Source organism: Bubalus kerabau, chromosome 15, assembly GCF_029407905.1.
Source record: "Bubalus kerabau isolate K-KA32 ecotype Philippines breed swamp buffalo chromosome 15, PCC_UOA_SB_1v2, whole genome shotgun sequence".
Taxonomy (NCBI): domain Eukaryota; kingdom Metazoa; phylum Chordata; class Mammalia; order Artiodactyla; family Bovidae; genus Bubalus; species Bubalus kerabau.
The window spans coordinates 44,878,389-44,896,211 of NC_073638.1; the positions used below are offsets into that span (position 1 = coordinate 44,878,389).

Genomic DNA, 17,823 nt, shown 5'->3' on the forward strand with positions numbered 1-17,823 from the left:
ATTTCCAATAGCCCATGACTATCTCTGGAATATAAGAATAGTTCAGAATAATTTTTGAATGTATGAAAGAATAAATAACTGAAGGAGATGACAATTGCCCCATGAGTCTGTTAGCAAATATATAGAATCTGTGTCTAAAACATGAAAGAAGAGACAGGAAAGGTCAATAAATGCAGTTGTTGTCAGCATATCAGTTCTGTTCAGTTCAGTTGCTCAGTCGTGTCTGACTCTTTGTGATCCCATGGACTGCAGCACACCATGCTTCCCTATCCATCACCAACTCCTAGAACTTGCTCAAACTCATGTCCGTTGTTCGGTGATGCCATCCAACCATCTCATCCTCTGTCATCCCCTTCTCCTCCTGCCTTAAATCTTTCCCAGCATCAGGGTCTTTTCCAATGAGTTAGTTCTTCACATCAGGTGGCCAAAGTATTGGAGCTTCAGCATGAGTCCTTTCAGTGAATATTTAGGACTGATTTCCTTTAGGGTTGACTAGTTTGATCTCCTCGCAGTCCAAGGGACTCTCGAGTCTTCTCTAACACCGCAATTCAAAAGCAACAGTTCTTTGGTACTCAGCTTTCTTTTCAGTCCAACTCTCACATCCATACATGACTACTGGAAAAGCCATAGCTTTGACTAGGAAATAAACACAAACAAACATAGCTTTGTCAGTAATGTCTCTGCTTTTTAATACCCTGTCTAGGTTTGTCATAGCTTTTCTTCCAAGGAGCAAGTGTCTTTTAATTTCGTGGTGCAGTCACCATCTGCAGTGATTTTGTTTTGTTTTGTTTTGTTTGCAGTGATTTTGGAGCCCAACAAAATAAAGTCTCTCACTGTTTGCATTGTTTCCTCATCTATTTGCCATGAAGTGATGGGACCAGATGCCATGATCTTAGTTTTTTGAATGTTGAGTTTTAAGCCAACCTTTTCACTTTCTTTTACTTTCATCAACAGGCTCTTTCAAGAGCACATGGAGGTCAATTAAACCTCTCCAAGGGACAGTTACAAAATCAAGGGGGAGACAATCCAGTTCCTTCCCGCTTACTGAGTAGAATGTAAACCTAGCAATGAAAAAGTCATGCCAACAGTTTGTTCCACTCAGTCTTTGAAGAGTTTAGAGACCCTACTTATTCCCAGAGAGAAGTCATCTTTGAACCTGACTGAATTCACAAGTCAGCCAGAGACTTCTCATGTTCTTCCTTGGGGACCCTCTATATGGTGACTGGAGCCAGAGACTAGGAACATAGGCCAGAATTTCTGGATCCATAAAGTCCATCCTTATCATATAAGCTTCCCACAAGAACATCTCCAAAAGCTTTCTGACTCCGCTTTGTCATTTCCTCTCAGAACGTACACAGGCAAAAGTATAATGATCTCACTCATTACAGAATAAACTGCAGTTGAAAATGGACACAGGCTTAAAGGTCTGGAGGTACAATTTTGGAAAAATTATATGAATAACATTTTAAAACTATTTTCAGAAGATGAAGTATTTTTTCATGTGACTGATGTGTTTTTTGTAATTAAAATTTGATTTTATTTCACTAAAGGTAGTTAGTTAACTATAGGTCTCCGACTTAAAATTAGATATCTGAAAATTTATTCCCTACCTTTACTAAAAAACTGCTCCCTGGCTAGAGACATGGAATAGATATATTTAAACCACAGAGACTCAATTTCCTCTTTTTATTATCTTCATGGCATATTATCATATCAAATCCTATGAAATAACAGGCTTCACTACAAACGTGTTTTTCTGCCAAGCTCTCTTCAGAGCCCCCTTAATCTCATTGTTCCTGAGGCTGTAGATGAGGGGGTTCAACATGGGGATCACCACCATGTAGAACACAGACACCACCTTGTTCTGGTCAGTTGAGTAGCTGGACTTGGGCATCACGTAAATGAACGTGATGGTCCCATAGAACAGAGTGACTGCTGTGAGGTGGGACATGCAGGTGGAGAAGGCCTTGTGGCGCCCCTCGGTGGAACGCATCCTCAGGATGGTGATGAGGATGTAGATGTAGGATACAGCTATAACAACTGCTGTGACCACAATGATGGAGCCAGATGTAAATGAGGGGACAACGGCAGGGATACTGATGTCAGAACAGGAGAGTTCCACCAAAGGAGCAAAATCGCAGAAAAAATGATTGACTCGATTTGGTCCACAGAAGTGTAAAGAATAGAAGCAAATAGTAAAAGAGCAAGCATTGAGAAAACCACCAGTGTAAGACATTATGAGTAACTGAATACGGACTTGTGTGGACATTTTGGTGGAATAAAGCAGTGGGCTGCAGACTGCTATGAAGCGATCATATGCCATGGAGGCCAGAAGGAAGCTCTCAGTTGACCCAAAGAAAACACCTGAACCGAGCTGGATGGCACATCCAGGATAGGAGATGGCATTTCTTTCCACTAGGAAGTTTACAAGCATATTGGGTGTAACAGAAGATGAATAGCCCATGTCAACAATGGCTAAGTGGCTCAGGAAAAAATACATAGGATGATGGAGCTGAGACGAGATTCTGATAAGAAGATTTATGCTGAGATTCCCACATATGGTCACCAGGTAGATACAGAGGATGATCATGAAGAGGATGACTCGAAGGACTGGATCATTTGTTAAACCCAATAAAATGAACTCTGTCTCTGCAGTGTGGTTCCCATGTATCAGGGAATACATCAGGTGATGTATCTGCTACCCAAATGAACCTGTGATGAAACAATACATCAAAGAAACTATAAATTTGATTATTTCATTTTCTATTAATATAATACATATATAGAAATTGATTACAGATAAAGATATTCAACAATCAAAGCATATTTACATGTAATCATGAGCCTACTTTATTTTTAAAATTGTTTTCAGCTTAAGTTCCCCAAAACTTCTTGAAATAATGGCTTTTACCTTTTGTATTATATTTTTTCCAAAAATGTGCTTAAAGTAAACTTTGAGTCAAAGAACAAATAATATATGATAGATGAAAATAGCAAAAAGGATTGGTGAGTAAGACATAAAATAGGAAAAAAATGTGTAGGGTTTTATACTAAAGATGAGTAATTTAATAGCTAACAATTATTACATGCTTACTAAAGTGCAAGATAGGGTTAAATTTTTATATTTATATGTTTATCATTTATCATATATAGCCTATGCTTATATTTTAGTCTATATTTATAGTGTAATTAGTGTATATACGTATTTAGTGTGTGATATAGTCTGTTATTGTTTGTTGTTTAGTTACTACTTAATGTTCGACTCTTTGAGGCCCTGTGGACCATAGCCTGCCAGGCTCCTCTGTCCATGGGATTTCCAGGGCAAGAATACTGGAGCGGGTAGCCATTTCCTTCTCCAGAGGATCTTCCCGACCTAGGAATCGAACTTGTGTCTCTTGTATCTCCTGCAGATGGATTCTGAGCCACCTGGGAAGCCCAATATATAGTCTATGTTTTCATGAAGTATTATTAATGACTTTCATTATTTATGAGTAAATGGAGTCTGAGAAGGCTCTATAAGTTGCACTATGTTGTTTAATAGGTAAAGTCAGAATATGAAGCCCAGGAATGCCTGACTACCCATTCCTTTAGTTGTTGTTGCTTAGTCACTAAGTCATGTCCAACTCTTTGTGACCCCATGGATTGCAGCATGCCAGGCTTCCCTGTCCTTCACTATCTCCTGGAGTTTGCTCAAACTCCTGTTCAATGAGTCGGTAATGCTATCCAACTATCTCATCCTCTGTTGCCCCCATCTCCTCCTGCCCTCAATCTTTCCCAGCATCAGGAACATTTACAGTGAGTCAGCTCTTCACATCAGGTGGCCAAGATATTGGAGTTTCAGCTTCAGTATCAGTCCTTCTAGTGAATATTCAGAGTTGATGTTTTTTAGGATTGACTGGTTTGATCTCCTTGTTGTCCAAGAGACTCTCAAAAGTTCTCCAGCACCACAATTCAAAGGCATCACTTTTTTGGCACTCAGTCTTCTTTATGGTCCAGCTCTCATATCTGTACATGAATGTTGGAAAAACCATACCTCTGACTATACAGACCTTTGTTGGCAAAGTGATGTCTTTGCTTTTTAATATGCTGTCTAGGTTTGTCATAGCTTTTCTTTCAAGGAACAAGAGTCTTTTAATTTCCTGGCTGCAATCACCATCTGCAGTGATTCATTTAGTAACTATGCAGTAAATAATTACAGATCATAAAGTCTAATACACCTGACAATGAGTGGACAACAGATTATCCTTTAAGCCTTCTGTTAGTTATTTGGAAAAGAGATACCTAGTTAGTTATATATTTCATGATATCTATCAGTTAAATTTTTTTGAAAGGAGAAATAGAAGTGTTCTTGACACTGTAACAGAAACAAATTTCAAATATGAATAAAGTTACTACTGTAAATTTGTTGGGTATTTTTAAATTAAAAATAATATTGTTTTAACAACTAGCTTGAAATATCAATGTAATCACTATGCAAAAATCATGATTGATATTTAGCACATAATTTATTCAAACAGATCAAATCACTTCCTACTATAACAGCATTTGGACTTTTGTAGAATGAAATATTTTCAACATAATATGAAGATAAATAAAGTGTGTTTGAAAACTTGAGAATTATAACCCAGATAATGATCCTCATGTCCAAATTTTTGGACTTATATCTTGAATGAAAGATCCTTCATCTTACCCATGATGTGATAATCTTGAGGCTAAAGCATCAGAGATGTTCACAATATCTTTCCAAATTTAAAACTTAAATTCAAGTCTTTGACCATCAATAAATGTCAAGCATCTCTGGTAATAAATATATTAGCATTATGTTGGAGTGCTGAATTTGGTGAATGTTGAAAGCTCATATCACTTTCCATCTTATGGATTGATAAACAAGGGGTCCTTGGTGTGGACTATGCCTGTTAATTCACATAAAATTGATGGTGGAAACAGCAACTCAGCCAAAGTTGCTTGCTATTAATAATTGCTTGATTATATCTGCCCTGTTCCCCAACCAAACTTATGAGTATATTAATATTAATAACCAAGGAGTAGAATATTCTCATGGAGAAGAAAATGGTAACCCACTCCAATATTGTTGTCTGGAGAATCCCATGGACACAGAAGCCTGATTGGCTACAGTCCACAGGGTCACAAAGAGTCAGACATGACTATAGTGACTTAGCATGCAAGCAGAATGTTCTCAAATGATAAATGAAAATAAATATATCTGATTCATTAACAAAAGCCAAAATCTTACCTCTTAGAATAAGAGCTCATTCATTTGCAACAAATCATAGCTGTGGTTATAAAGCTATCTTCAATTTTTGCTTGCCTTTGGGGATAAATCTCTGGAGATTCTGGAGATTCAAATGTGAATTTAAAAGCATGTGGAACATCATTATGTTCTATAGCAGATATCGAACATCTCAATTCACAGGCAAAGACAACTAATCTTTTAAGTGTTGTCAATTCTCAAGGGGTTAATTTATTCTTTTACTTCTATTTAGGTGATTATATACTTTTCTATAGCCTTCTATCAGAAAGTATAACAACTTTTCCTAGAGATAATATTGGTTTCAAGTTTTCTTTGACATTTCTGATTAAGAAATATTTGATACTAAACTTGAGGTTTAAAAAAAAACAACTTAGATTTATACATTCAATATGTGCTTTTTCCCTCCAAAAGTTTATTTATTTATTTATTGGCTGTGCTGGGTGGGCCTCACTGTTGCAAGCTTTTCTCTAGTTGTGGCTAGTGGGAGCTACTCTCTAGTTGTGTACAGGCATCTTTGCAGTGGCTTCTCTTGTTGCGGAGCATGGGCTCTAGGGTGGGCAGGCTTCAGTGGTTGCAGAAATGTGGGCTCAGAAGTTGCGGCTCCCAGCTCTAGAGCACAGGCTCAATAGTTGTGGTACATGGGCTTAGTAGTTCTGCTGCATGGATCCCTTTCAGGATCAGGGATCAAAACTGTGTCTCCTGCATTGACAGGCAGATTCTTCAGGACTGAGTCACCAGGGAAGCCCTCAATATGTGTTTTTGATAAGTATTTTGTGCATCTATAAGATATGCTATTAACTACTTTGGGGGAATATGTGGTGGAATTTGATATAAAGTTGAATTTAAAATAGTCAAGTGGGCCTTGGGAAGCATCGCTATGAACAAAGCTAGTGGTGATGATGGAATTCCAGCTGAGCTATTTCAAATCCTAAAGATGGTGCTGTTAAAGTGCTGCACTCAATATGCCAGCAAATTTGGAAAACTCAGCAATGGCCACAAGACTGGAAAAGGTCAGATTTCACTCCAATTGCAAAGAAGGGCAATGCCAAAGAATGTTCAAACTACAGCACAATAGCACTCATCTCACATGCTAGCAAAGTAATGCTCAAAATTCTCCAACTGAGGCTTCAACAGTACATAAACTGAGAACTTCCAGATGTTCAAGCTGGATTTAGAAAAGGCAGAGCTATCAGAGATCAAATTACCAACATCTGTTGCATCATAGAAAAAGCAAGAGAAGTCCAAAAAAGCATCTCCTTCTGCTTCACTGACTACACCAAAGCCTTTGACTGTGTGGATCACAACAAACTGTGAAAAATTCTTAAAGATGTGGGAATACCAGACCATCTTACCTTCCTCTTGCAAAACCTGTATGCAGGTCAAGAAGCAACAGTTAGAACCAGACATGGAATAATGGACTGTTTCCAAACTGGGAAAGGAGTGTATTAAGGCTATATATTGTCACCCTGTTCATTTATTTTATATGCAGAGTACATCATGTGAAATACTGGGCTTGATGAATCACAAGCTGGAATCAGGATTGCTGGAGAAATATCAATAACCTCAGATATGCAGATGACACCACTGTTATGGCAGAATACGAAGAGGAATTAAAGAGCCTCTTGATGAAAGTGCAAGGAGTGAAAAAACTGGCTTAAAACTCAACATTCAATAAACTAAGATCATGCCATCTGGTCCCATCACTTCATGGCAAATAGATGGGGTAGCAAAGGAAACAGTGTCAGGCTCCATTTTCTTGGGCTCCAAAATCACTGCAAATGGTGACTGTAGCCATAAAAGTAAAAGATGCTTGCTCCTTAGGAGAGAAGCTGTGTCAAACCTAGACAGCTACAAGGGACTTCCCTTGTAGCTGAGCTGGTAAAAAATCCATCTGTAATGCAGGAGACCCAGTTTGATTCCTGGGTCAGGAAGATCCCCTGGAGAAGGGACAGGCTACCCACTCCAGTATCCTTGGGCTTCTCAGGTGACTCAGTCAGTAAAGAATCTGCCTGCAATGTGGGAGGCCTGGATTCAGTCCCTGGATTGGGAAGGTCCCCTGGAGGAGGGCACGACAATCCACTCCAGTATTCTTACCTGGAGAATCCCTATGGAAAGAGGAGCCTGGTGGGTCATAAAGAGTCGGACATGACTGAGTGACTAAGCACAGTACAGACAGCACATTAAAAGGCAGAGATGTTACTTTGCTGACAAAGGTACTCATAGTCAAAGCTATGGTTTTTCCAGTGGTCATGTATGGATGTGAGAGTTGGACCTCCAATCCATAAAGAAAGCTGAGCACCAAAGAATGGATGCTAAAAAAAAAACACCAAAAAACAAAGAATGGATGCTTTTGAACTGTGTCATTGGAGAAGACTCTTGAGAGTCCCTTGGACTGCAAGGAGATCAAGCAAGTCAATCCTAAAGGAAAGCAATCCTGAAATATTCATCAGAGGGACTGATGCTGAAGCTGAAACTCTGGCCACATGATGCAAAGAGCTGACTCAATGGAAAAGACCCTGATGCTGGGAAAGATAGAAGGCAAGAGTAGAAGGGGATGACAGAGAATGAGATGGTTGAATGTCATCACTGACTCAATGGACATGAGTTTGATCAAGCTCTGGGAGATGGTGAAGGACAGGGAAGCCTGGCATGCTGTGGTCCATGGGGTTGCAAAGAGTCAGACACGACTGAGTAACTGAACAACAATCATATGAAGACTAAGAAAGTAAAAGCCTTGAAAATCATGTAGAGAACTACAAAGTAAAAGTGGATACATTTCAGATAAGCACATATGTGCACCATATCTTTGATGAAGGAGGCAAGAATATACAATGGAAAAAAGATAGTCTTTTCAATAAGTGGTGCTGGGAAACCTGGACAGATACTGTAAAGGAATGAAATTAGAATTCTTCCTAACAGCATATACAAAGATAAACTTAAAATGGGTTAGAGACCTAAATGTAAGACCAGAAACTGGAAAACTCTTAGAGAAAAACATAGCAAAACTCGATATGACATAAATCACAGCAAGATCCTCTATGACCCACCTCCTAGAGTAATGGAGAGAAAAAACAAAAATAAACAGATGGAACCTAATTAAACTTAAAAGCTTTTGCACAACAAAGGAGACTATAAACAAGGTGAAATGCAGCCCTCAGAATGGAAGAAAATAATAGCAAGTGAAACAACTGACAAAAGATTAATTTCCAAAATATACAAGCAGTTCATGCAACTCAATACCAGGAAAACACACAACACAATCAAAAAGTGGGCAAAAGACCTAAACAGACATTTCTCCAAAGAAGACATACAGATGGCTAATAAACACATGAAAAGAAGCTCAACATCACTCATTATTAGAGAAATGAAAATCAAAACTACAATGAAATGTCATCTCATACCAGTCAGAGTGACCATCATCAAGAAATCTACGAACAGTAAATGCTGCAGAGGGTGTGGAGAAAAGGGAACGCTGTTGCACTGTTGGTAAATTGATACAGCCACTATAGAAGACTGTATGGAGATTCCTTTAAAAACTAGGAAAAAAACTACCATATCACCCAACAATCCCACTACTGGGCATATACCCTGAGGAAACCACAATGGAAAAAGACACATGTACCTCAGTGTTCATTGCAGCACTATTTACAATAGCCAAGACATGGAAGCAATCTAGATGTCCATCAACAGATGAATAGATAAAGAAGTTGTGGTACATATATACGATGAAATATTACTCAGCCATAAAAAAACAAATTTGAGTCCTGGTGAGGTGGAGGAACCGAGAGTGAAGTCAGAAAGAGAACAACAAATATTATATATTAATGCATATATATGAAATCTAGAAAAATGGTACTGGTAAACCTATTTGAAAGCCAAGAATAGAGACACAGACATAGAGAATAGATGTGGACACAGCAGGGAAAGAAGAGGGTGGGATGAATTAAGAGAGTAGCAGAGAAACATATACACTACCATATGTAAAAATTGATAGCCTGTGGGAATTTGCTATGTGACACAGGGAGCTCAAATCCAGTATTCTGTGACAACCTAGAGGGTTGGGAGGAGAAGGCAATGGCACCCCACTCCAGTAATCTTGCCTGAAAAATCCCATGGACAGAGGAGCCTGGTAGGCTGCAGTCCATGGGGTCGCTAAGAGTCGGACACGACTGAGCGACTTCACTTTCACTTTTCACTTTCATGCATTGGAGAAGGAAATGGCAACCCACTCCAGTGTTCTTGCCTGGAGAATCCCAGGGACGGGGGAGCCTGGTGGGCTGCCGTCTATGCGGTCGCACAGAGTTGGACACGACCGAAGCGACTTAGCAGCAGCAGCAGCAGCAGCAGAGGGTTGGGATATGGTGGGAGGTGGGAAGGAGGTTCAAGAGGGAGGGAACATATGTATAACTATGGCTGATTTATGTTGATGTATAGAAGAAACCAATAGAACCTTTTATAACAATTATCCTCCAATTAAAAGTAAATAAATTTAAAAAAGCTGATCAACAGTTACCTGGAGCCAGGGGCAAAGGGAAGTAAGGACTGCACACAGACATAAGAAATCTTTAGAAGGTCGTGAAAGTGTTCTGGCTTTCAAAACTAGTTATTGAAATGAATAGCATAGAATATTACTATCAAATAATTTAATTTTTTTTCTGTTCCAGGACGATTTCATGATCCATATAGAATATTTCTGCATCCAAGAATATGGGTTTTATGGCCAAAGAAGTAATTCTCACTCTGACCATATTTGCATATGCTAGATTTCTGCTTTCTCTTTCTACATGTTCACTATTGAAGCTAGTATAGGATGTTTAAATGATTTGAAGTTAATTGGTGACTACTCTGCTTGAAAGGTTTATAGAATTATTCTTTCCTATCTTAATTTTTTGGCATATTTGCTTAATGCTAGGCCATAGTTTTTTCTCTTTCTGCCTTGGAGATGAAGGACAATAAATTCCATGAGGGCAGACATCTTTGATTGTTTGTTACTTGTATTTCCTTTAGGACAATGCCTGAAATATGAGGCAGTCGATATAAATTTTGAATAAAAGAATGAATGAAGCAATTAATGCTCTATATTAGTATCCCTAGAAAGATCATTAATAGTATTTTAAAGAAAATGTAACATTCAAATGCTTTTTCAAATTTGAGAAGTAGTAGTGGGGGCGGTGGGGCGGGGTGGGGCTGGTGTCTGTAACTTCGTTTTCAAGCCAGAAATGACACTGTGATTCCTATTACCATTTCTTAATAGATGAGATAATAGGAAAGATAGACCGATGATTCAGGGTAGAGAGACACAGAGCAGCAGCATTGTGCAGTCCCATCTGTCTTTGACAGATTGTATTGCAGGCATCCATAGAAAATCAATAGTATGAACTTAGAATTCACTAACTGTCCTCTGAATAGATGCATAAGAAAGATAAATATCAATCTCTAGTAATCAGAGCTATTTAGGGGGAAGCAGAAGTCCCAGCAGTAGAAGGTGCAAGCGCAGTAAGATCTAGAGACAGAAATTCAGTCTGTATGACTAGATGACTGTCAATGACGTTGAAGGGTTATAACTATAATAGTTCCTCAGCAAGGAGGACTCTGAGTCAACAATCTTAACTGATGTTGTTACCTATAAAATTTTTTTTTTAATTTTGAGTGTGCTTAAAGTATATATTGTCCTCATTCCTGTGTATGCGTTGAGACTTGTCTTATCACAAATTCTTCAAGAGTAGGACCTTAAACTGCAATTCATATGTGAGTGATTTAGAGAGGAGTGATCTCAGGGGAAAACTGTAAGGAGAGAGAGAAGCAGGACAGCCATGAAGAGAAGCCAGATAAATATATGGGCTCTGCTGAAGTGTAGCTTCAGTCTGAAACCACAGGGAGAAGTGGAGCATGAATGGCATTGCAGAGTTCTCCTACCACGTGACGATAGAGTGTTTTTGTCCATTATTTTTTAATACTATATCATTAAGTTGTTGGCTATGGGACACCCTAGGAGAGCACTCCCAGACATTTGCAGTCAGTTACATTCCTTTTATCAAAGAGTAATTCTTGAAAGAATATATTAGCAGCTGGGTCTCAAGTTGATGAAATGTTCACTGGTCTGATAAGGGAGACTGAGGAAAGGCACAAATTATCTACCCAAGAAATGCCAATCTATTTTCTGTACAATTACCTAAACTGATACACCATATCTGCTAGCCTTGAGGTTCTATGTCCATAAGGTTTACTTAATTAAGGGCTTCTTGGATGAGGTAGGATTTATGCTGAACATTTAAAAAATGGGGAAGAGTTTGGACAAGTAAAGTCAAGATAAGGAATTTTCAGACAGATAGAATAATGTATAGAATGAAGAAGGTACAGATGTTAATCAGAAGAAAATGTTTTGACTGGTTTACATCAAGTGTTGAGGTTCTGAAAGAGGATGTTAGAGAAAAGACGTGGTAGCATGTTAGGTAGACGCTAGTACAGGTGGTGGATGACATTGCAGGCCAGACTGATGAGAGAGGAAATTGGGAGGCATTTGTAGATTTTACAAATGACAGTGTATCAAAGGGGAGATTTTTTTTTTAATTTTAATTGGAAGCTAATTACCTTACAATATTGTGGTGGTTTTTGCCATGCATTCACATGAATCAGCCATGGGTGTACATGTGTTCCCCATCCAGAACCCTCTCCAACCTCCCTCCCCATCCCATCCCCCAGATTCATCCCAGTGCACCAGCCCTGAGCACCTTGTCTCGTGCATCGAACCTGGACTTGAGATCTATTTCACATATGATAATACACATGTTTCAATGCTATTCTCTCAAATCATCCCACACTCGCCTTCTCCCACAGAGTCCAAAAGTCTGTTATTTACATCTGTGTCTCTCTTGCTGTCTTGGATATAGGGTCATCATTACCATCTTTCTAAATTCCACATATAGGCATTAATATACTGTATTGGTGTTTTTCTTTCTGACTTACTTCACTCTGTATAATTAGGCTCCAGTTTCATCCACCTCATTAGAACTGATTCAAATGTATTCTTTTTAGTAGCTGAGTAGTATTCCATTGTGTATATGTAACATAGCTTTCTTATCCATTCATCTGCCAATGGACATCTAGGTTGCTTCCATGTCCTGGCTATTGTAAACAGTGCTGCGATGAACAATGGGGTACACATGTCTCTTTCAATTCTGGTTTCCTCGGTGTGTAGGCCCAGCAATAGGATTGCTGGGTCATATGGCAGTTGTATTTCCAGTTTTTTAAGGAATCTCCACACTGCTCTCCATAGTCACTGTACTAGTTTGCATTCCCACCAACAGTGTAAGAGGGTTTAATGGGGGGATTTAGATGAAAGGGATCTTCCTTCACAGCAAGATCTTCTACTGCAGAGTTGCTTCTGAGAGAGAAATCACAGTACTTGCACTGTGTGTTAATAGTCTTCCTATTTATCTTCTTCTAAATGATTCCCTAGACAGTAGCTTCTCATGGCATGCCATCCCATGTATGGCACAGAGGGATCCTGTGGGGCTTGGAAAGCTTTCAGAAAAAAGAAATGATGTTGTGCAGGAAGGAAAATATACCCTAGGGAATCATCTAAATCCCAGATATATTTTTAATTAATTGATTTTCCCATTACTTCAGTTGCTATTCAGAATTATAACTGCAAACATCACCAAACATTCCCTATGATAGATCAGGATTTAAAAACATTTTTGAGGACATCACATTGGGTGTTAGAGTCACAGAAACACTCCTGGTATCTAAAGCAATAGTCTCAAGAAAATGGTATCCTGTGGCCAGAGGACTCTCATTAAAAATTTTATGGTACTGAGCTCCACTCTTAAGGAATGGAGAAGATGCTACCTTTTATGTTAAGGATTCTAACGTCAGAGGGACTCATCATAGGCATTCAAAAGGAAAAATTGCCTTAAAATTTATTCCTGAATTATGAGATATATGAAATCACAGGAAGTAGTGCAGAAAGCCACACCTGAGTTCTGAGACTCTAATATAGACTGTTCTTCCTCCAGTTTAATACCTCATGAATTTAAGACTAGAAAGTGATTTTTTAAAATTTTATTGAAGTATAGTAAAGAATAGCAAGGAGAGATAGGAAAGCCTTCCTCAGTGATTGATGCAAAGAAATAGAGGAAAACAATAGAGTGGGAAAGACTAGAGATCTCTGCAAGAAAATTAGAGATACCAAGAGAACATTGCATGCAAAGATGAGATCAATAAAAGACAGAAATGGTATGGACCTAACAAAAGCAGAAGATATTAAGAAGAGGTGGCAAGAATACACAGAAGAACTATACAAAAAGATCTTCATGACCCAGATAATCACGATGGTGTGATCACTCACCTACAGCCAGACATCCTGGAATGTGAAGTCAAGTGAGCCTTAGGAAGTATCACTGCGAACAAAGCTAGTGCAGGTGATGGAATTCCAGCTGAGCTATTTCAAATCCTGAAAGATGAGGCTGTGAAAGTGCTGCACTCAATATGCCAGCAAATTTGGAAAACTCAGCAGTGGCCACAGGACTGGAAAAGGTCAGTTTTCATTCCAATCCCAAAGAAAGGCAATGCCAAAGAATGCTCAGACTACCACACAATTGCACTCATCTCACACGTTAGTGAAGTAATACTCAAAATTCTCCAGGCCAGGCTTCAACACTACGTGAACCATGAACTTCCAGATGTTCAAGCTGGTTTTAGAAAAGGCAGAGGAACCAGAGATCAAATTGCCAACATCTGCTGGATCATCAAAAAAGCAAAAGAGTTCCAGAAAAATATCTATTTCTGCTTTATTGACTATGCCAAAACCTTTGACTGTGTGGATCACAATAAACTATGGAAAATTCTTAAAGAGATGGGAATACCAGACCACCTGACCTGCCTCTTGAGAAAACTGTATGCAGATCAGGAAGCAACAGTTAGAACTGGGCATGGAACAACAGACTGGTTCCAAATAGGAAAAGGAGTACATCAAGACTGTATATTGTCACCCTGCTTATTTAACTTATATGCAGAGTACATCATGAGAAACGCTGGGCTGGAAGAAGCACAAGCTGGAATCAAGATTGCCGGGAAAAATATCAGTAACCTCAGATATGCAGATGACACCACCCTTATGGCAGAAAGTGAAGAAGAACTAAAGAGCCTCTGGGTGAAAGTGAAAGAGAAGGGTGAAAAGCCTGGCTTAAAATTCAACTTTCAGAAAACTAAGATCATGACATCTGGTCCCATCACTTCATGGGAAATAGATGGGGAAACAGTGGCTGACTTTATTTTTCTGGGCTCCAAAATCACTGCAGATGATGATTGCAGCCATAAATTAAAAGATGCTTACTCCTTGTAAGGAAAGTTATGACCAACCTAGATAGCATATTAAATAGCAGAAACATTACTTTGTCAACAAAGGTCTGTCTAGTCAAGGCTATGGTTTTTCCAGTAGTCATGTATGGATGTGAGAGTTGGACTGTGAAGAAAGCTGAGTGCTGAAGAATTGACGCTTTTGAACTGTGGTGTTTGAGAAGACTCTTGAGAATCCCTTAGACTGCAAGGAGATCCAACCAGCCCATTCTAAATGGCATTGAAACATGTAAAATATCATGTATGAAATGAGTTGCCAGCCCAGGTTCGATGCACGATACTGGATGCTTGGGGCTGGTGCACTGGGACGACCCAGAGGGATGGTATGGGGAGGGAGGAGGGAGGAGGGTTCAGGATGGAGAACACATGTATACCTGTGGCGGATTCATTTTGATATTTGGCAAAACTAATACAATTATGTAAAATTTAAAAATAAAATAAAATTTTAAAAAAATATATAAAAAAAATAAAGGAGATCAGTCCTGGGTGTTCTGTGGAAGGACTGATGCTAAAGCTGAAACTCCAATATTTTGGCCACCTGATATGAAGAGCAGACTCACTTGAAAAGACCCTAATGTTGGGAAAGACTGAAGGCAGGAGGAGAAGGGTACGACAGAGGTGAGATGGTTGGATGGCATCACCGACTCAATGGACATGGGTTTGGGTGAACTCCGGGAGTTGGTGATAGACAGGGAGGCCTGGCATGCTGCAGTTTATGGGGTCACAAAGAGTCAGACACGACTGAGCAATTGAACTGAACTAATAGTTGATTTGCAATATTGTGTTAATTTCTGCTATACAGCAAAGTGCTTCAGATATCTATATATTATATATATATATAATATATATATATATATTCTTTTCCATTATGGCTTATCACAGAATATTGAATGTAGTTCCCTGTGCTATACAGTAGAGCTTTGTTGTTTACCTATTCTGGATATAATAGTTTGCATCTGCTAATCCCAAACCCCCAATTCTTCCCCTGGGGAAGAATTGGCAGCCACAAGTTTGTTCTCTATGTCTGTGAGTCTGTTTCTGTTTCATAGATACATTCATTTGTAACATATTTTAGATTCCACAAGTGAGTGATATCATATGGTATTTGTCTTTCTGTCTCTGACTTACTTTACTTAGTGTGATAATCTCTAGGTTCATCCATGTTGCTGCAAATGGCATTATTTCATTCTTTTCTATGGCTCAGTTATATTTCTTCGTGTATATGTGTGTGTATGTGTTTGCAACTTCTTTATCCATTCATCTGTTAATGGATATTTAGTTTGTTTCCATGTCTTGGCTACTGTAAATAGTGCTGCTATTGAACTGTGGTGTTGGAGAAGACTCTTGAGAGTCCCTTGTACTGCAAGGAGATCCAACCAGTCCATTCTGAAGGAGATCGGTCCTGGGTGTTCTTTGGAAGGAATGATGCCAAAGCTGAAACTCCAGTACTTTGGCCACCTCATGCAAAGAGTTGACTCATTGGAAAAGACTCTGATGCTGGGAGGGATTGGGGACAGGAGGAGAAGGGGACGACAGAGGATGAGATGGCTGGATGGCATCACCAACTCAATGGACATGGGTTTGGGTGAACTCCAGGAGTTGGTGATGGACAGGGAGGCCTGGCGTGCTGCGATTCATGGGGTCACAAAGGGTCAGACACGACTGAGTGACTGAACTGAACTGATGACTATAAGAGTGCAAGTATGTTTTCAAATTATAGTTTTGTCTGGGTATATGCCCAGGAATGGGATTGCTGAATCACATGGCAACTCTATTTTTAGTTTTTAAGGAACCTCCGTGCTATTTTCCATAGTAGCAGCACCAAGTTACATTCCCACCAGCATTAAAGGAGGGTTCCCTTTTCTCCACACCCTCTCCAGCATTTGTTATTTATAGACTTTTTTAATGATGGCCATTCTGACTGATGTGAGGTGGTACCTCGTTGTAGTTTTGATTTGCATTTCTTTAGTAATTAATGATGGTGAGCATCTTTTCATGTATCTTTTGGTTATCTGTATATCTTCTTTGGATAAATGTCTATTTAGGTGTTCTGCCCATTTTCAGTTGGGTTGTTTATTTTTTTGTTATTGAAATGTATTAGCTGATTGTATATTTTGGAAATTAAGCCCTTGTCACTCGCATCATTTGCAAATATTTTCTCCCATTCTAGGGGTTGTCTTTTCATTTTGTTTATGGTTCTCTTTTCTGTGCAAAAGTTTTTGAGTTTAATTAGGTCCCATTTGTTTATTTTTGCTTTTATATCTATTGACTTGGGAGAATGGCCTAAGAAAACATTGGTACGATTTATGAGACTAGAAAATGATTTTCCTTCTGTAGATTGTGGGAATTTTAGTTTTATTCCTCTATACAAATTAATATTCTTTTAATGATCATGTACCTGTAGATGTAAATAACATGTTGGGATATATTGAAGAAAATACAGGCATGAATAATCTAGGAATTTTGTCAGGAATTCCTGGTAGAGTTGGAACCCAGAAAACAGTATTGGGGAAGCTTTGAAGAACCTCAAACAAATACTAGGATGGCAAACTCAGGGCAAAAGCCATCACAGTAAAGAGAATAATACTTTCAAAAAACAGAGGGCTGAAAAGATGGTATTGGCATCTTGTCTCCAGTGCCTCCGGGATGATCAAGAAGAATCCAGGTAATGTCATCTTAACATCATCTTCCATCATTACTGTACTACTAGAATAGTATTTTTTAAAGACCAGAGCTTCAAAATGCAATAAAAGTATCATATAAGTCAAAAGTTCTCAACCAAAATTAGTGAGAAAGAATATGCAGAGTTCATGTACTCTCATGTGCTGGAGATTTCCTTTTTGGGGAGATCTGCCAAGAACTTGTTGTAGGTATAGATAGAGATGTACTGTTTTTTTGACACAGCTCCCCTAGAGAGTCTAATGTGCCTCTTAGTAGATGACCGCTGTTGTAGGTCAAGTGTGATTTGATTCTACAGTAAATTTTCTACTTGAGAAAATGCTGGTCTCATCCTCTTAGACTCTATCTACTGGCATTTTCAGAAGTTTGTTGGATTTTTCACTATCATTATTTACAGTAAGAGAGTACATATAAAACTTCCATACAGCATTCACATTGCTAGGTGACAAGATTCTTAAAACCTATTTAGAGAACAGCCAATTACTTTAGTATAAATACAATAAATTTTAAGT

At 38.8% G+C, this 17,823-nt stretch overlaps 1 protein-coding gene across 1 annotated transcript; it reads right to left on the reverse strand.

The window, feature by feature from the left end:
* Positions 1-1,720: 1,720 nt before the first annotated feature.
* Positions 1,721-2,683, reverse strand: LOC129627747 (olfactory receptor 502-like). The gene has a single exon (XM_055547276.1). The coding sequence runs from the start codon at positions 2,681-2,683 to the stop codon at positions 1,721-1,723; it is 963 nt and encodes a 320-aa protein (XP_055403251.1).
* Positions 2,684-17,823: the final 15,140 nt, after the last annotated feature.